Source organism: Procambarus clarkii, chromosome 94 (genome assembly GCF_040958095.1).
Source record: "Procambarus clarkii isolate CNS0578487 chromosome 94, FALCON_Pclarkii_2.0, whole genome shotgun sequence".
In the NCBI taxonomy this organism is placed as follows: Eukaryota; Metazoa; Arthropoda; class Malacostraca; order Decapoda; family Cambaridae; genus Procambarus; species Procambarus clarkii.
In genome coordinates this window covers 9,745,870-9,766,517 of record NC_091243.1, presented here as the reverse complement: position 1 = coordinate 9,766,517, position 20,648 = coordinate 9,745,870, and the positions used below count along the sequence as shown (strand labels likewise).

Below are 20,648 nucleotides of genomic sequence, written 5' to 3'. Positions count from 1 at the left end.
TCCTGTGTCTGGCCTCCTGTTTCCACTGCCTAGTTTCATTACTTTGCATTTACTCGGGTTGAACTTCAACAGCCATTTGTTGGACCATTCACTCAGTCTATCTAGGTCATCTTATAGCCTCCTACTATCATCCTTTGTTTCAATCCTCCTCATAATTTGTGTATGTGTGTAATTACCTAAGTGTAATTACCTAAGTGTAATTACCTAAGTGTAGTTACAGGATGAGAGCTACGCTCGTGGTGTCCCGTCTTCCCAGCACTCTTTGCCATATAACGCTTTGAAACTACTGACGGTCTTGGCCTCCACCACCTTCTCACTTAACTTGTTCCAACCGTCTACCACTCTATTTGCGAAGGTGAATTTTCTTATATTTCTTCGGCATCTGTGTTTAGCTAGTTTAAATCTATGACCTCTTGTTCTTGAAGTGCCAGGTCTCAGGAAATCTTCCCTGTCGATTTTATCAATTCCTGTTACTATTTTGTATGTAGTGATCATATCACCTCTTTTTCTTCTGTCTTCTAGTTTTGGCATGTTTAATGCTTCTAACCTCTCCTCGTAGCTCTTACCCTTCAGTTCTGGGAGCCACTTAGTAGCATGTCTTTGCACCTTTTCCAGTTTGTTGATGTGCTTCTTAAGATATGGGCACCACACAACAGCTGCATATTCTAGCTTTGGCCTAACAAAAGTCATGAACAATTTCTTTAGTATATCGCCATCCATGTAATTAAATGCAATTCTGAAGTTAGAAAGCATAGCATAGGCTCCTTGCACAATATTCTTTATGTGGTCCTCAGGTGATAGTTTTCTATCTAGAACCACCCCTAGATCTCTTTCTTTATCAGAATTCTTTAAAGATTTCTCACATAATATATAGGTTGTATGGGGTCTATGTTCTCCTATTCCACATTCCATAACGTGTGTGTGTGTGTGTGTGTATGTGTAAATATATTATATATGTGTGTGTATGTGTATTTGTGCAGAAATAATATTAATAAGACAATTAACATCGTGTATAGTGTACTCTATATATTAAAATATATTACTTTAAAACCCGTATCAGTCACTAAACAAAAAATTGGGCTACTCTTATTACAAATTCGCTACTTTTAGGCCGTCAGCTCGCTACTTGCAGCACTTTGGACCTGGCAACCCTGCTGGTGCATCACAACAATCTCAGACTTCAAAACAACATGATGGCGGGTGCAGCAGTTGCTGACCAAAATGCCACGTTTCAGATCAGACCCGACCTAAAGGATAAGTAAGTTGGACTCCCATATCCCTGCCTCAGTCAGTGGAACCTTATATTCATTTTCCCATAGACCTGTTACAGGTTCATGTGTACCTGTAGTCAGTCCGCTCACCCCTTGGAGCCTGCGAGACAACGTAACTGGAGGGTTGTAAGACGTTAATATCCTGTTTTACAGTCAGTTCACTTGAGACAGTTAAGTAAGACCCATCAGCGTCTTGGTACGGGTGACAGGATGAATAACCCAGTGGGATTTCGCTTTGTATGGGATGCTGCTGTGGGGGTATGTTCTATGTTCACTCGCAGAATGAGTGATGCTGCCCAATAAACTAGCCACCAGGAGCAAAATTAAGTTAAATTAACTGATTTGAACTAGTTTGACTCCCATTAGGGTGAGTCGTTTAGGCACATCCCAAAAACTGTTGCCTCTATTTACCCTATAGAGTTCATTACTGTAGTTGTTCAAAAGTGAAATAGCTGACATTAATACTTGAACCATCAATGCTGCTCATTCAAAACTGACATAGAATTAATACAGAGATTGTTACCATTCAATCCTACAGCCTCAGGTTTACATGCAACACATGGTCACATGACATCATGTGGAAAATATCTATAGTATGATTGCATAATTCCTTGACCCAAACTCAGGACTAAAGTAAAAATATTTTACTAACAGGTTCCGAAGCAGTGTAGTTCGTGATGTGATCCACAACACTTTGGTGGAGAACCTCACAGGGTTTGTGTATAGTCTTGAAGCTGGAGATGAAATGTCCAAGTCCTTGGCTGACCTTCTCAGAAATAAACTTTTAGGTGAGTGACATGTCATACTTAATAGATATAAGAGTAGAATGCACTCCCAGTAGTGTGTGGGGTTGCGTTTCTAAAAACTGTTTTAATATGGTATTTAGCAAAAATATCTTATGGGAAAATTAAATAAATATATGTATGTAGTACTGTACTGTAAAATAAAGTTCTTTTGGCACATTGCACTGTGCCAACAGAACAATTAACATGGCAGAAAATAAGGAGAAAGTTAATGATAAATATTGAGAAAAGACACGCTCACCGATCCATATGCAATATGGAATTTTAAATCTACAAGGGTGGGTGAGATGGCAAGAATGAGTTACAGTACTGGACTGACTGGCTAGTTAGTGGCTGACTAGTTGGCTTGTGGATTGGAGGGCAGATAGATAAGATGGTGGGCAGGCTGGCTGACTGGCAGGCATGCTAGCTAACTAACTGGCATGCTTCTGGGTAGAAGGATGGACAGACAGTTAGCAGACTGACTTAATAGCTGGTTGGCTTGCATGCTTGCAAGTAGGAGGGTGGAAAGACAAGTAGCCAGGGTGATTTACTTACTTATGGGCAGGTTGGCTGAATTGAATTGGCTGAAGTGGTTGGCTGACCACTTCCTAGTCTGACTAGGAAGTGGGAGAGCAGACAGACAAGTTGGTTGCTGGCTTAGCATATACCTGTACACAAATATGAGAAGACTTCTTCACCCTACAAGCACATCGAAGTGAGTGTTGTTTCCCCCAGGCCACTGACTTAAGTGACTTAGTTTGGGTTACCTGAATTTACCTGAGGGCCGTTAACACTAGCGGCCTCAACTAGGACAGGAAGCCAGCAGCTTGTCAAAGGTTCCCCGTTTGCCTTGATAATGATTTTTAACTGGATTTTAAAATTTAAAATGGTTTTGTTATTTACGACTTTGGTGGTTCCATGGGTTTATAACCGTGTGGGTGACAAAGCATTTCCTGTTTTTAGTCCTACATTGTGGCTTGTTGAGCATGAAACTGTTGCTCCTTGTTAGTGTTGCATCTAATTTTTTGAAGAAATTGTTTGGGTCACCCTCCTCCAAATTGTTCTGTATTTTAAAAGTTTCAATGAGAGCCATCCTGTCATGCCTGGTTTGCAATGTTGTTTGCTCTTTAGCCCTCAAACATTCCTGATACATGAGTTGACTTAATTCAAGTATGATTTTTGTTGCCCACTGTTGATCTTTCTCCAGATCAGCTATGTTCTTCTGAAGATGAAGTCCCCATCCTTGGATTCAGTAACACCAGAGATTTATGCAATTAAATCACTACCTTCTTTTCCTTAAAGTCAAAGGTACACTTGATTCTTCCAAGGGTTTGGTTAGCTTTCTTTATTGCTGCTCCCAATTGTTGTGTAACTTTCAGTAAATAATGAATGATCTACATTATATCTCCTTTTTTTTAATATTACTAGGCAATGCCTATATTGCAACCTTGTAAAGCATTTTAAGTGTTTAGCCCCCTTGACTGGACAACTGAAAAGTTAATAAATGTTCACTTTGACATAATCTTCCCTCTTGACTGAGTCACTGAAATTCAATGAATTCTCATTTTAATTCATCTGCTTGCCACAGAACATAATTAAAACTCTTGTGCTTACCTACTTCTCATTCTGCCCACTAGTATGTAATGTATGTAATGTAATGAGTGCCAACATGGAGACATATTTTCCACTCTTTACTCTTCAGGGCTTTACAAAAGTTGACCAATCCCTCTGAGGCGACAATCTAGATCATGGGCCTTCCTCTCATGAATCAGAGATACACCATGGTGGTGTATCTTTGACCATGGCTTCCTTGGTGACTGTAGTGCAAGACTGCATTCATAAACGGAGTACAGTATGTGTCGGTTCTTGTTGCCTCTTCATACGCTGCCCTCAATCATGTTTACTGAAACTTCAGACAAGCTAATCGTATCTCTTCCCAAGAATGAACTGGGCATTCATATTGTTATACCTGAATTCTTGGCTATATAAATCTTAGTGGTGGTACCCCATCCAACTCAATATTATGATTAAACAGATGGTCCTTTTTTGGAGAACATATTTAATGACATAGGCTAGATTACATTGTCATCTGGAAAATGTAAACAGCTGGGCCACCATGTTGCCAGTTCCAACTCCTCCCCAGCAACAAATCCTTCCTTTACCTGCCACAGCACAGTTGCTGCTAAAAATATCTAGGAATAAAAAATATTCAGTAATTGGAAAGCAGCTGTAGAGATGGCAATTCCCGAGGCGTAGTGATAAAACACTTGCTCGGTGCTTCGCAAGCACTTTGGTTTAGGTTCATATCCTGGCTGGGGAGGGTTGACCTGGTACCAATCCTTTACTGTAGCCTCTGTTCACCCAGCAGTGAATGGGTACATGGTTTTTAAACAATTCGGCGGGTCGTATTCTGGGGAAAATTAGGATTAAGGATATGCCCGAAATGCTGTGTGCTAGTGGCTGTACAAGAATATAAGAACTCTTGTACAGTACATATAAATACATAAAAAAATGATAAGAAATAGGTGAGGTGATATGGCACCACACCATCACATTGGCCAAACCCAATGATGATTAATCTGACAAACCAAACATGCATGCATACCACATTTATGCTATATTTTATTTGTTTGAAATTATTTAAAATTATTTATATATAATTTAGCCAATGGTCAGATGCTGTATTTACATTAATAATTAACATTTTTCAGATTTAAACCTTCCTCGGTACAAGTTTCTTGTAAATATTGTAATTGGTGAGCAGCGAGGTGAAGGTGTTAAGGTTGGTGCTCGGTGTTTATGGGATGCTGATACTGACAATTATGCTTCTGATGTATTTTTGGCGGTAAGTAAATATAATTCATGCAGTTATTAATAATAATGTATCACTATGTAGAGACAGTGATCCTACATAGCAAATAAATAATAGTCATGGGTGGATTAAATTGTGCAAGATATGTAGGAGTCAAGGTTAGCAGTGACCTGTGGCCCAGATAGCAATACAGTACATCATTGGACAAAATAAAGCAAAAGGATGCTGGCATATAATTAGCATCACCAACAGAAGCATAAATATTATCCTTCAGTTATATCTAGCACTGATGAGGCCCCACTTAAGACTATGCTGTGCAGTTCTAATCTCTTTACAGTACAGTATTATGTTTTTAAGTAGACCATTTATAGTGCTGTATTGACTGTCAATAATGTTTAATAATCATTTGTATTTTCCAGGAAACGTTCTTCTGCTCAGCTGCAGTATTCGGTGTCTACTTTTATTGAGCAATGAGAACATTCTGAACAAAGTACTGTTTTTGAAGATATGAGATGGTTCAAGGAAACATTTCTCTTCAGTTCACAAATTCTACATGTGATTTAGTGTTGTTAGCAAAAAATATCTATCTCCACTTACGGATATATATTTGTGAGGGACAGTAAATGATATTGAGTAATATTCTGACTGGAGGTCGTGAGCCTTCAACTTGCACCAGTCAGTGCCTTACACGGTCCCATGCAATACAGTGTTGCTCTGGTCATGACTGCCCCAGTACAAACAGTAATGTTGCCATAATTTACCCAAACTGTGATTTAAGAACTTATTTGTGCTTCATATATTACCAAAAATATTTTGTAAGCTACTGTATTTGTCATTCCTTTTAGTTTATTATGTGATATACAAAATTAATCTTAGCTTTAACTTGAGAATCTCATTGTGGGAAGATTCTCATTAAATGTCAATTAATTTTTATTTATATACATGGTAATATTCACTTGAAATTTCCATTTCAATGTTGGTTTCATGCAGAATCTTCCATAGACATTTCATCTGCCTTCATTTTAAAGTGTACTAACTCAAATACTTTTTATATCGTTTGCCTTATGCGTTTCTGCTCTCGTATTGGCGTCCTTGGTGATATTTAGTGCCCTCTGATTATCCTGCACATTTGATGGTTCTACATAACCTTCCCGGTTTGGTGCCTTCTTTTTGATAGTTACTTACTTACTTAAAGTGTACTAAAAATATTGATGCAAATTCCACAATAAGATTTAGTAATTGAGAGTGAAACAGTTTTCCCTTGCTTGCTGTTAAATACAATAATGTTTGGGATGAGGATTACTTTGGCAGACATTACAAATTAAAAAGCAAAACGAATGGAGAAAATATGGTCAAACTATACACCATAAATAATAATAATTTAATAGACCACTAATTACAGTTGTACTATAATGCAAATACTGAATAGTAATATTAATATCGCATCTTACAACTCCCCCGCTCTTATTTTTAAGAAACATTGTTTTTAATTCAATTAAACATGTTTCTTATCCTAATCCTTTACTTTAAAATTGAACCCCATTAATGAATGCGCTTGTGGTCAGCTGAATAGTATGTGGTAAATATTGTCAAGTTGCGCAATATCCACTCTGATAAACAATTGAAAGTGAATTTATGGTAAAAAAATTCTTCATGTCTTGTACAGCATGTAATGTGTATTCACTACTGTGATATACGCAAATAATTGTACAGCGAATACCGTGTTATGCACAGTATTGTATAAACAGTACTATAATACATGGTCAGTACTACGCAGTTAGGCTTCTTTATTTTCCATATTAGAATTGTTAGCACTTATACCAGCATTTTTCCATAGCTTGCTTTTATTCCCTAAAATATATTATATGTACAGTTCATTTAACCCAATCCTTTGCACTATTGCAGTGATTGTATCACCTGTTCACCTTTTAAAGTTATTTTTATCTTAACATCTGGCTCTTTTTACACAAGTTTTCAGCAGGTCTCAAGAATATGTAAAAATCCAGTGGCACGGCAAATTGCACACGGACATCGTTTACACTATTGTATGGAATATAGATCCTAATACTAGACAGTATTGTAATATACTATTTTTTTATGCATTATCTAATTTATTTATGCAAGTTTAAGACAAAATATACTGTATTGCAAACCAAAAAAAAAAATTTGAATTTACCATTTTAAAAACTTACATTTACTCATTACTGAAATACATTACAAGGGATTTAATGTTTGATCTGATGATACATAAAAGGAAAGTAAAAAAAATTACTTAATAATAAAAAGCTATATCAAAGACTAACACATACAGTACAGTACATGTTAATATTCTCTAGCCCATGTGACTTATTGAAGTTTATTATTTTGGTGAAGTGTTTCTTTTATTTTCATTCTTAGTTATCTTTTTTTAAATAATGCAAGTGCAAGTAGCCTCCTTAAACTTTTTTAGATAGACAACATCCAGATGAAAGGAAAACGGGGAAATAAGCATTCGCAGGCCTTACCATTAGCTCCTAACTTTAGGCCAGTAGAGGGTATACATACAAGCCCCACATTGTTATTTTGTATGCAGATAAAATTCCCTTGCATTATGTCCATTTTGCAGAAATCACTATGAAACAAAACTATTGACAAATTCAGCATTTTTACAACACACCAATGTACCACTTTTAAAAAAATATATATACTGTATATATATATTTTAGATTGTACTTTAAAGTCACTAACCAGTAATTACCTAAGTGTAGTTGCAGGACGAGCTACACTTGTGGTGTCCTGTCTTCCCAGCACTCTTTGTCATATAACGCTTTGAAATTACTGGTTTTGGTCTCTACCACTTTCTCATCTAACTTGTTCCAACCATCTACCACTGTTTGCAAAGTGAATTTTCTTATATTTCTTCAGCAGCTTTGTTTAGTTAGTTTAAACCTATGACCTCGTTCTTAAAAGTTCCATGTCTGGAATTCTTCCCTATCAATTTTATCGATTCCCGTTACCATTTTGTATGTGGGGATCATATCGCCTCTTTTTATTCTAACTTCTAGTCTTGGTGCCTGACAGCTGGGTGGACAGTGCTTCGGATTCCTAGTCCTGAGGTTCCAGGTTTGATCCCCGGTGGAGGCGGAGACAAATTGGCAAAATGTTTCTTTCACCCCTGATGCCCATTACTTCCACCTGGGGGTGTAGGCCTGGTCAAGGACCGGGCTGCGGGGACACCAAGCCCCGAAATCATCTCAAGATTAGCATACAGTATTTAATGCCTCTAACCTCTCATCCTTCAGCTCTGGACACCACTTGGTGGCATGTCTGCACTTTTTCCAGCTTGTTGATGTGCTTCTTAAAATAAGGGCACCATACAACTGCTGCATATTTCAGCTTTGGTCTAACAAAAGTCATGAACAATTTCTTTAGTATTTCACCATCCATGTATTTAAAAGCAATTCTGAAGTTAAAGTGTTGCATACGCTCCTCGCACCATGTTCTTTATGTGGTCCTCAGGCGATAGTTTTTGATCTAGAACCACCCCTAGATCTATCAGAATTCGCTAGATTGCTCACATAATTTATAGATTGTGTGGGGTTTATGTTCTATTCCACATTCCATTTGTAAAGTGGTGCTCCATATACGTACTTATTTTGTCCAGGTCGTCTTTATGGGCAGGACAATCATTTAAGTTTCTTATCTTCCCTTTTATCTTAGCATCAGCAGCAAACATGTTTATATAATTCTGTATTCCATCTGGTAGATCATTTATGTAGACAATGAACATTACCAGTCCAACAGCTAAACCCTCCACTTATGACATTTCTCCAGTCCAATGCACTGCCTCTGATTACTCATTTTTCTATCAATTTTTCATCCAGGTTAGAAACTAAACTTTCACCCCCTCAAATATGTTCATTTCCAGAACCACTTCTTACGTGGAACCAAGTCGAAAGCCTTTTTTAGGTTCTTTCATAGAAACAGTAAATCTGTTACACAGGATCTTCCAGATCGAAAACCAAGCCAACTGTCTTGATATATCTTTTTTTCTCCAGGTATTCTACCAACTTTGTTTTATTTTTTTCTAATATTTTGACTATTACACTTGGCAATGATACAGGTCTATAATTGAGGGGTATTCCCTACTGCGGTTTTTGTAGATTGAAACTATGCTAGGCTTTTCCCGACATTTACCACTCCTGTACACAGGGATGCCTGAAAAAATCAGTTGAAGCTGAATGCAGAGTTAAAGTGCACATTCCCTCAGAATCCAACTGCTTTATTCTTGGCTCCTTGATCATTATTTTTTTTAACTTCATCTCTAAACATTTTGTTGTTTTCTGGAATTCTTAACTTCTCTGGTTCCCTGAAGATCTCAATTTGTACACACTTCGGAACTTTTCGTTTAATATTTCACACATTTCCTTTTCTGTGAATGTTTTCCATTTTCAACTCCTGAATATTATCCTTTGCCTGCCATTTGTTTAAAAAAAAAATCACTGTAGGTTCATTCATAGTGTCGAATTTTGAGTATACTCAAAAGGATAATAAAATATCCACTTCTTTGGCCACATTTTTTTACACAAAAATTATTTCTCAAAAGCAGCACATTTGACATGTGCAATAAGTACTTAAAACTATATGATTTTAAAACATTTAGAATATCATGTTCCCAAACCGAGTTGTGTGCATTCTTGTAAAGCTTTCATACTAGACAGAATGAACTGAATTGTGTATTGCAAGGTCCTCTGGTACCAGCTACATTCATTTAAACACATTACACTACAATACTCAATAACTTGAACATATAAAGATTCCAAATACAAAGTGAAGTTCTTACAACCATTATTTAACAACAGAACCCAACATGAAATTTGTTGCAACAAATATTAGTATAAAGAAAGTTAGGATACAAATCACCCAAATTGAACAAAATTTCGGTAACTTTTTAGTCATGATTAAATTGTCAAAGCAAACTTGCTCCATCTTTGTATTCACGACAATCAAGAACCAAGTCAGTCATAAAAATCAAAAACATCACAACCCATATACTATTTTCATTGTATGTATGTGCACAGGTGAAGCTGGAGTGTGTCAAGATTTGTACCATCTGCTGCTTTTACTTGTGGGCAATCTTTTAAGATATGAAGACTGCAATAATGCTCTCATTAAATAATTTAACTAATTAGGTAGTGGGCTTCTTGAAGCATCAAAACAAATACTTTATACATGGTGTTAATTGTCATAACTTGCCATCATTCAATATAGAATTTTTAAGAACCTGAATACTGCACCTGTACAACCAAACCTACCAGACATAATGGCCATAATCTATGGTCAGAGTACATTAAAAAAAAAAAAAACATTTCAATCTTGAACTCTTAAACAGTCTATATTCCAAACTCTCACAATTTACTGGGCAAAATACTGTAATCTTATTCCACAAAGAATACAATAACACATTATTCAAAAGCATTTATTACCATGTACAGTATAACAATCATTAGCATCTATTACTCTCGTTACCAGAAAGTACACCGAGCAAGCAAGCCCCCTTCAGCAACAAGCCTTACTACAGGCTTTAAGAAATATTTAAAGACTAATGTATTACACAATTCATTTGATCACATTTTATGATTATCTTACTGATCTCTTACTCCTAAAACGTGTGAGGTTGTTAATTATATCTCGATTACATCTATACTTTATTTTATCTAATAGCCTACAAACTGTAAGACTAGTACAGCTGAGAATCTGTTATTAAAACAAAAATTAATAATCAATTTCATTATTTGCCTCCTCCTCTTCCTCTTCATATTTAGTACCATTTTTAGCTCTCTCATCTTCATCCTTCATGGGGAAGTTATTATAATATGAACCTTCATAATCAGGATAGTCTGAAAAACAACAAATACAAATGCCAATTACTTTGATCATAACCATATAAATAATATTTTTAAAATATGAAATATTTATGTTTAAAGTGCCAATTTTTTCCTATGACATTGCCCTTTTTTATGCAAAAGGCAGTCATAGGATATATATACATACATATAAACACGTTATATTACTAGCTGTACCCGGCTACGCGTTACTGTGGCTCGGCAACCCTCCTCCGTCCCAGTCCGGCCCCCCTCCCCTCGTCCTCCCAACCCAAAAAAATCGCAACTTCTCCAAGCCACTGCAAGCTAAACCACAAGAGATAGACACTTTTTACTTGGATTTTTGTGCTTCCTGGAGGCCAGTTAAAGTCAAAAGACGACAAAAAATTCATAACTTTTTTCTAGCACACAACGGGGATGTTACCATTCAACAGTTATGCAGTTTAAGGGTCAAGAGTGATCTCAATCCCTAATAAAAACAATATCGCCTTAAAATGGTTTGTCCCATGTCAAAATAGTTAAGTACAGTACTCACCATCCTCTGGTTCTTGCTTGATTTTGATATTCTCCTCTCCTTCTTCTCCAGGAACACGCTCACGTCTTTCTCGGTCCCTGCAAAACATACAATTACCAAATTTAATTTCATATTATAAAATAAATTATAAACACATGTAAGTCACTAACACTTTAAAAATCTGCTTACCGTTCTCTGCGATGTTTCCTCTCACGTGACTTTGAACGTCTTTTGCGGTCACGGGAGCGCGATCTATGACGTCTCTTCTCTCTATCATCACCTTCCTCTGGTACTGTTGCACCACGTTCACGAGAACGAGATCTTCGACGTTTCCGATCTCGGCTGAAGAAGTCAAAGAGCCATAAATAGATAATCAGAAAAACATAACTTTTACAACATAAAATGAGTAATTTACTCTTTATTGACTACTGAGAATTTTTTGCTTTCTCTATCTTGACAAGTTTACTCTATGTTGGTATGTATTATTGACTAACTATGATAAACAACTATTTTTCCTAAAAGTGAAAACAATTTTAAAATATTTTTAATCAGGACATGTTTTACAGCCCCAATCTAATCAACAAGAATAGTAGCTTAAAAGAAAGGTCTGTTTACACATAATATACATGCTGTAGATACAGAAGATTCTGATTTCTTATTGTTATAAATTCCTCCATTTAATAAAGTGAATGAAACCATTAAAATAATTGACACTGCAGACAATGAGTCAATGTGGCTGAAGAAATGACCAAACCACAACTCAGAAGATGGAGAAGCAAAGAAACTTTGGGCCATCCCAGACCAGTATAGTTGTGTGATCAACTTTATAATGGTCCAGGATGGACCAAAACGTCAGTGCTTATCCATTTTCCGAGCTGTGGATTGGTCATCATTACTACTTGGCAATTTCCCCCATATAAGGGTGATCAAGTAGGATATCCACAAGCAGGCAAGGGGTCCTACAAAAATCTGATTTAATTTTTAGCTTAATTATATATATAAAAAAACTATCCAAATGCCTATAGAAACTCTCAAATATAGGTTCCATGACCTTTAGATTTATAACTGGTACCCAGTCCCAGCAATAACTGCCATTGATTGGCAACAGAATCTAATGTCACTGTTGAACTAAAAGGTTGTGTTAGGTATCCAAATGCTGTAAAATTTGGTGTACAAGACACACAAAGTGCACTTTTGAACAACAACCATTTTGTACCTCGGATGTCTGGATAAATGAAAATCCAGTTAAGTCAATAAAAAGATTGCAAATTCATCTGCAATTTGTTATGAATTTCAATTTGCCATGAAAGATGGCATTTTAATAGGAATTCATTAATGTACACATTAGGAAACCAATTAAATTACTGTTATTTGTCCTCTGCTGCTGAATCCCACCAAGACTTCATGGATATTAGGCACTAACCCCTCTTGACTGTACATAATCCGCTTAATGTACACAATGGTATCTTGTAACACCAGAAAGACAGTCAGTCAAATCACAGCTTGAATATTACTATACAGAATAACAGCTACAGAGTGGGTTGGAAGATATTTCCTTCGAGCGTACATGCAATACACGTGTACGTATTACATTGTAGACTGTATACAGTACTCACCACTTTAGTCAATTGTGTAAACTTGAGTAAAAAAGGCAACCAAAAATGCAAAAGGCAACTGCCTAACACAATCATCTCAACACAAGCCTTGACTTCATGAGTCAGTAATACTATGATACAAGCCCAAGGACCAATAACCCCGATTCAGTAATCTCCCAGTGCCCACGACATGTACTTTATTTGTTTGCAGTTACCTTACATTTGGCATACAAATAGATAATTTTACGAGTATTTATATTTATTTATTGCCCACTCTAAAAAAGAAATTCCTTTTATGCGTATGTTGCTGAATTCTTGTTTACATGTGCCTTTGACGTTAATTTTGCAATTACATCCCCTCAAGTATTTTCCCTCTTCATTTCTTAACTTTGGGTTTGTTATGGAATCAACATCCCTGTGGTCCGGTCTCCAACCCTAATTCGTTTCTCACATTCATTATGTTACACTTGACAATAATTGCCTGCCTCGAGTTTGATTAGTGTGCTGCAGGAAGTTATCTTGAGTTATATCTCGAGATGATTTCGGGGCTTTAGTGTCCCCGCGGCCCGGTCCTCGACCAGGCCTCCACCCCCAGGAAGCAGCCCGTGACAGCTGACTAACACCCAGGTACCTATTTTACTGCTAGGTAACAGGGGCATAGGGTGAAAGAAACTCTGCCCATTGTTTCTTGCCGGCGCCTAGGATCTAACGCAGGACCACAGGATCATAAGTCCAGCGTGCTGTCCGCTCGGCCGACCGGCTCCCTTATTTAATACTCCCTCCCTTAAGTAATACTTAAGTTTAGATTTGAGCTTAACGAGGTGTGGATTCCTAGTCTCTTTAGTCTCTTAACGAGGCCATTCCAGTGCTGTGCATAGTCTAGTTTTGGGCTTTGCAGATATTCTTGGAAAAATAAAGAAAAACTAAATCAAAAGACCTTGTTAAGTTTTAAAGTACTATTGGCTTTGTTTCCCAGCTAATCACATGCTGCGCACATTATCCTATATGCACTTGCTTCTGGAGATAGTACTGGAATTATAGTAATTCTCATGCATCTCTCTAGATTCACTCATGGTATGTTTCCTGGTTACTCTTCTCCCTTTCCTATGTTTATTACATTACAATTGTTGCAGTTACATTCTACCAGCTATTTGTCTGCCTACTTTTGGAGGCTGTCAAAATCCTCATTTGGCGAGTGGCAGTGGTGCAAGTGGTGGTGGTAGATAAACAGAATGCAGGGGTACTTGCATGTTCATTGGGAGCAAGATCAGTACACCCAATTTAAAAACTAATCAATCTGGCCAAAACAACCGAAAATAAATAAGGTTAATTATACAGAACTAAGGAAATCCTGTATAGGTTTGAAAACGTTTTGGAAAAAAAAAAAATTCAAGAGATATTGATCAGAGGCTGTCAAATCACTGCAAACAGTGTGACCCCACTCAAATGGATCAATCCGCTCCGGGCCCCTCTGCTACATGGTTTTCACTTTCATCTAAAAAGGCAATAATTATGCATGTTATGCAATAATTACTGCCATCTAAATTTGGCCATAATTATGATCTTAGCCATTTTTCTTGGTCACAGTTATGTTTATATTATTGTAAACGACAGAACACATTTTTGCGCATATTTTGATACCAAAATAAATTTTGAGGAAAAAACATTTTAATAAAAAATAAATATTTAGCTAAATTTTTACGTTTTTCGGGAGCGCATCGAAGACGCGACCCCACTCGTCCGGAACTTTTCTGTTGCACTTGGGTCTCGACCGGAACGCAACACTTCTGCTGCATCAGGGCTCCGTAAAGACGGGGTCCGTTCCACTGGGGTCACACTGTATAAAGAAATTGCAAATTTAAAACTATTTGGGTTACGGTGATGAAAGTTTACATACCAAATGAAAAGATTCCAAGATATGAACATTATGGGGAAAGACTTGCTACAGCGCAAAACTTACAAGGCACTGTTTTCAGAAGACTCCTGGTAGTATCATCTTGCATCAGAGTATGTGTATACATTTTTGGTCTATCAATGTTAATTAGTTATTAAAATTTTGTTTTCAATTTAACAGGAGATTCCAGCACTACTTTCAGTCTTGTGCCTTGTGTGACTGATGCTAGTGCAAAAACGTAGCGAGCCTATGTATCCTGTTATTTGTATCTCGCCTGCATCTAGGCTGGTCTTCTGAATGACACTGAGGTTTGTGTTAATATCAAGCCTTGTGAGTGCAACACTCACAAGAAACTACGTTGTGTATCAGATTGCTAACAAACTACTTATACCCATTTTCAGAATTTTGCTCATTTCCTTCTTATCCTCTATACAACTCCACTTATAAGTAAAGAAACCAATGCCAACTGAGTTTATAATTCCAATTCCGAGCTATTTTGTTTATATCTTCATCTCTTAAATGGCTCTCAGTCTGTTATTAGTTTCAATTTTTACTCTTTCTGTAAGAGCTCTATATAGATCAATTTCCCTTTCTTCAGATACTTACAGTTCTTTAAGTATTCCACTGGTGCATTTCTTTATTTTTAATTTAATGTTTTTATATTTTCCACAATGAAATTTTAAGCAAGTTCTGTGCACCACTCCATTAAATTGATAAATTTCTATGGCTTACATGGTTGTCTATGGGAAGAAGTATTATGTCTACTGAATTTATAACTCCAGACTACATATTTGGTCAAACTTTTTCACAAAACTATGAATTGTCGTTCCTTCCACTACTTCTGGTATAAACTCATACCACTTGTTTACCACTCTCGCTACAGACAACTCTTTCCTTATTCTTCCTTCCTGCATTCCTCACCTAGGAGGAAAAACAAAAATTTCTATCACAATGTCTATTCTCCTTCATATTTTATACACTGATCTTGTCACCTGTGTCCTCTTTCAAACGTCATTAGCTGTAGTTCATTTCTGTTATCTCTAATTACTGTCTTTATGAGCATAAAATCTGAACTCTTATGAACTCTATTTTTTTCCTGCCCATCTTTCTATCCAGCTGAATCTTGGTAATCTTGTTGAGAACTTGATCAGATTCATAAGGCACACTTCTCCCCTTTTCATTAAAACAATGTCATTTCTCACACAAAATTATTCCTCTCCAGATAATCTGCAACCTCCTGATACTTTTAACCATTATTTTGCAAGATAGTGAAGTCAGTGACAGACTTCTATAGTTTAAGATATCATATTTGTCTTATTTAAATATAGACAACATTTGCAGACTTTTAGGATTCATTAAGTTTCCAATTAGCTAATGTGACAGATCCTAGGCAGAGGGTTACATGGTATCTCTGTGGTCTCTTTCAATATCCAGTGATATCTGATTCAGTCCAACTGCTTTACTGACTTACAATCCATCCAGGTGCCTTTTTACCTTCTCAATAACATCTTCCATTATAGCTTCAAACTCTCCAACCTTCAACATTGTATTGTACTTACTTCCACTTTGGCTCAAACTTCTTGTAGAGCAACACACAGGCATCCTTGTCACTTTCTCCAAGGACATTTCCGAGTACAGAACTTTTTATATTTGCTGGACATTTATAATATTAAATACTTGTACTCTTAATAATCATCCAGCTTGATCTAGTTTTTACGAAACAAATATATTTACAAATTACAGTACCTGCGTGACCTCCTGCGTCTCTCCCTTGGTTCACGTTCTCTTTCTCGACTGCGGGTGTGTCTTCTTTCACGCTCACGGTCACGATCCCTATCAACTCGTTCCCGATCATTACTCCTGAGAAGTGAAAATTATTTTAACCAAAGCAAAAAGATTTATAAATTCAAAGGCTAATTTGTAAACACTCTTCAAACAAAAAAAAAAAAAAAAAAGGGAAAATCGTAAAAAAATATTACATTCAATGATTTTTTTTACTATAAAATTATTAATAATTAGAAATGATTCCATGGGCTGAATGGCCAATAAGAGGAAATTCCAAACTACAGAATTTTGAGTCTTTGAAAAGGTGGTATTTTCAAACCCCAAAAGGTGGACGATCCCTCTCACATTTCAGGTTATCTCAAATGTGGTACTTGAAAAAGAGGAGACCCCTGAAAATTAATATTTGTACGATACTTACGCCATACGATCTTCATCCCTTGCACTACCACCACGTCTACGGTCATCTTCACGACCAGAGTGTTTAATATTTACATCTGGTCCACCACGACGTGTGCCTCCCAAACCTCCACCTGTAACAGCCAAATTTTATTTACTTTCAAAAACATTATTTTTAATAAAAACAAAGTAATTATAGTTATTAAAAGTTATTACAAGTACTTTCAAGGGCATTTGCAGTGTTAATCTATTATAATACCCCATTTGATTAAAGAATAAAACTGATCACAATAAAATGCTTAACATTTTATCGTAAAGAATCAAGCAGGCTTGGAATGTAATGAAATGGCTGATCCTGGGGAGCCTCAGTGGCTCTGTTACTAGCCCCACTGAAATGGCTGCACACACACACATAACTCATATTTATCTTAGGAATCCTTAACCCTTACAAAGCAGTAATAGTCATATGTTGATTCACAGGGAACAGCGATTATCATATGACAAATTAAACAATGATTGTCTGGGTTTTACATGTATGATGGAAATAAGGATGTAATAGGTCTATGTGGATGTAATGGAGTTTACCTTGACCCTTGAACAAATTTTTCTACCGTTTCATGGTAGTGTTACATAGGTGAATGTGGTTATCATATGATGATTATCATCTGTCAGTGCCACATTGGTAGCTTATGCCTATGTTTTAGTCTTACTCTATAAATGGTACCAATTAGGCTTTATGTCATTGCCAAGAGGCCAACACCATTAAATATTACGTTCATGTCCTTTTCACTACTCTGTACTGGTTGTAATGAAGTAGACCAGGTAAACCCATCATCAATTGAAACATTATCGTGTGTTATGTGAATTGTGTGATTTGTCGAGTTATTCAACACACTCAAAGAAAAACAAGTGATAGACAATAGGAGAAACAGCAAGAATAACATTTTCGTGTTTTCTTACATTTTGCATACAAATTAATAAGGCCTTTTTTTTTTTTTTTTTTTGCTTATTGGCAGGATGACCATTTCTCAATAGCTGCTGTCTAAGGGTTAATAGCCTACTGGAGACCAGAAGCCAAAACCTCACAGCAGCACTGGGACCAGGGGATCCATAATCACCCTCACTGAAGAAAAAACTCAAAAAGAAGTGAACATCAGCAAGGTTCACAGAAAATGCAGCACACAACTCGGCAAACAATTTTTTAGTCAAGTTAAACCCCCATAGTTACACCAGAACATCAGATGGCAGCACCACAGGAGATGTCAGCTCCCATGTTAACAATTTCCAGTCTGGACAGTAAAAAATGACCAACCGAAAGACCTGGCAGGGAGGTTCGTCCTGGAAGCCATCAAAAAAGGTCCCCCAAGAAAGAGGAAATTCATTGCATTTATTTCTGGTTTTCTGGAGGGAAAAATGGTGCCTCCCTCTTATTAACAGAATGAAACAAAAGAAAAATGTGACTCGCCAGGTGAGAAGATTGATCAAACCCCTGAAGGGAAAACTTAATAACAGAGCAACACAGGCTAGATGGGGACTAGGGACATGGACCAGGTAACAAGCCAGCAGGACCCTGGAAGACCTCTAAAATACCCAAGTTCAAATCTTGGCTCAGGAGATGTTGGAAAACACATCAAGCCACAAACTTCCTAATACAATGTACCTGGTACATTAGTACAGTGTTTGTACATTGTACCATGTACAATGGTACAGTGTACCATTGTACATGGGGTAGGATCTTCAAATTTAACCAACCCCAGGGAGGCTAGATTTTGAAGATCCTGCATACAACCCAAAAACATGAGCTCTGGAACAGGGGAGGCTTAGGAGATTGGATCAACAAACAACTTGAGCCTTGAATGATGCACCCAAATCGAACTAAAAAAAAAAATCAAAAGATACCATAGGAAACCAACCATCTTCTTCAGTGTTAGAAAGAAGAAGAATGCAGATGAAGAAACTGCCTGCCAGGGTCAACCCATGAAAAAGGGATCAAGGAGGACCAAAGAGCAACAGGACTGAGGAGACAAAAAAACTAACCCCCTTATCCTGAAACCAAGACAGCTCAGGAGAATGGGCATGCTGGAGGTGAATACACTCAACTTACAAAACAGTGACAAGGAAGTATCTACCTGCACTATGGATAACACTGCCTCAAAATCTAGCCCCAAAGCCAAATCATCCAAAATGCCCCAAACAGGACTGAGAAAAGCACAGCAGAATCCAAAATGAACATGGGATCTGTGAACCTCTGATGTCGAGGTCCATATGGAGCTGTCAAATGCCCATATAACAATGGCAGAAGCAGAAAAACTGGCATGACTCCAAAGCCTCCAGCAGGGCAAATGAGGCTAAGAAAACCCGAAATATAGACCCAACCTCAGGTCACTTCAGCGCATAGGCACCACCAAAATTGTGCCAAGTCTTCAGGAAAAAAAATGGATACCCGCAAACCAGGAAGAAGGGACTGCATAACTGCAATTTAATGGCCAAAGCCAACACATATTCCAGAGAGGAATGGTCAAGGAAACTAGAGGCCCAATCCTTCAATAGTAACCAAAAAGAAACCAACAGAGCCAAACACGGGAAAGTGGAATGACAAACCTGAAATATGTGCCCGAGGACACTACCGAGCTACAAAAATCCACAAGGGAAGGAGCAGAGGGAACCAAATACTAGGAAGCATTGAAGAGCATCCAAGGGACCCACTTCAGGCATCTCCCCAGTCTTGGCGACCCTAAAGGAAGACCTCTAGCAGAATCCTAAGCAAAGGACTGGGGATTGTTGATGGGGAGTTGGCAACTCCACTGGAGCTGCCACATGGTGGTGGCCAGCTGTAACTAGAGAGGGGAATGTCCTAACTATTGACTGGATCATCTGTAGAGTTGCTTGATGCATTGTTTGTTTACTTTCAGCGAACTTTGCAGTTTGTTTTATTTCACTTGCTTTCTGGGGGGTTGTTTCTTTGGTGATTATGAATCACCAAATGCCTCTTAAGATTTTGTCCTCTGGTTTCCAGTAGGCTATTAGGGCTGATGTAACTTGTATGTGTGTAGCGATCGTAATGCAGCTACCAACACAGAGAAACCATTTGGCCCCGACAGAAAAATGGGCACACATAATTACAGTGGAACCTTGGTAAACGATTGCACCCGAATACAAATTTTTCCAGTGTACTGTACTACGACAATTTTGTTGTAAAATTTGCCCTATGTAAAAGGAATACAAATTGCTTGCCCATACTTGAATGGGTCATGCCCCTGGGTTGTGAGGTGTGGGTTGAGGCAAGATCAGTTTACCATTGTATCCCACCTAGTGATAACTATGCTTGAATTCTCCATGAAGAATTTCATAGTTTTTGTTGTTGTTGAACAGAAGTTATTATATATCACGACATGGGCACCAAGAAAGTTAATAGTAAAGTTCAACCTAAGAAAATAGTTGGTGCAGGATGGAGAGAAGAAAAAGAAAAAAAAGAAACCATGAACTCTGGCTAGAGAAAATTGTGGCGTGATTGTGTTCCAGAACGAGACCGAGGGGTTTGAGCCTTAACCTGTTGTGCCTCGTTGAGGAAATTATTCTCTCTCTGGTCCCGAGGTTAGGCTTGGAGTTAGAGGGGTTCTGATATGGAGGAGTTGGAGGAACACAATGATGAACTGACCATAAAAGAACTTCAAGCCCTTTACAAGGAGCAGTAACAAGAGACAGCCGAGGAAATTTCTTCAGGGAAGGAAG

General features: G+C 37.5%; 2 protein-coding genes across 4 annotated transcripts in view; one reads left to right on the top strand and one right to left on the bottom strand.

Annotated features, from left to right (window-relative positions):
* The first annotated feature begins 1,114 nt into the window (after window positions 1–1,114).
* LOC123747325 (dynein light chain Tctex-type protein 2B) lies at window positions 1,115–6,979 on the top strand. Its single transcript, XM_045729441.2, has 4 exons — window positions 1,115–1,258; window positions 1,926–2,059; window positions 4,768–4,901; window positions 5,288–6,979. The coding sequence occupies exons 1-4, from the start codon at window positions 1,191–1,193 to the stop codon at window positions 5,333–5,335; spliced, it is 384 nt and encodes a 127-aa protein (XP_045585397.1). The 5' UTR covers window positions 1,115–1,190; the 3' UTR covers window positions 5,336–6,979.
* A 2,431-nt stretch (window positions 6,980–9,410) lies between these two features.
* LOC123747326 (U1 small nuclear ribonucleoprotein 70 kDa) overlaps window positions 9,411–20,648 on the bottom strand; it is a 28,729-nt gene continuing 17,491 nt past the window's right edge. For 2 of the 3 annotated variants that reach the window (XM_045729442.2, XM_069319805.1), the window contains 6 exons: window positions 16,939–17,050; window positions 16,482–16,595; window positions 14,544–14,678; window positions 11,436–11,588; window positions 11,268–11,344; window positions 9,411–10,747 (listed from right to left, as the gene is read on the bottom strand). In XM_045729442.2, the coding sequence (XP_045585398.1) occupies window positions 10,623–10,747; window positions 11,268–11,344; window positions 11,436–11,588; window positions 14,544–14,678; window positions 16,482–16,595; window positions 16,939–17,050 (716 nt within the window). In that variant the 3' untranslated portion in view covers window positions 9,411–10,622. The remainder of the gene's footprint in view (window positions 10,748–11,267; window positions 11,345–11,435; window positions 11,589–14,543; window positions 14,679–16,481; window positions 16,596–16,938; window positions 17,051–20,648) is intronic. The other variant, XM_045729443.2, reaches the window with a different exon arrangement.

What these genes read in the sequence shown, in the direction of transcription:
- LOC123747325 (XM_045729441.2), top strand. Translation starts at nt 1,191, where the DNA reads ATGATGGCGGGTGCAGCAGTTGCTGACCAAAATGCCACGTTTCAGATC. An exon ending in AGACCCGACCTAAAGGATAA is followed by an intron (nt 1,259 to 1,925) that starts GTAAGTTGGACT and finishes TTTTACTAACAG; the next exon opens with GTTCCGAAGCAGTGTAGTTC. An exon ending in TCTCAGAAATAAACTTTTAG is followed by an intron (nt 2,060 to 4,767) that starts GTGAGTGACATG and finishes AACATTTTTCAG; the next exon opens with ATTTAAACCTTCCTCGGTAC.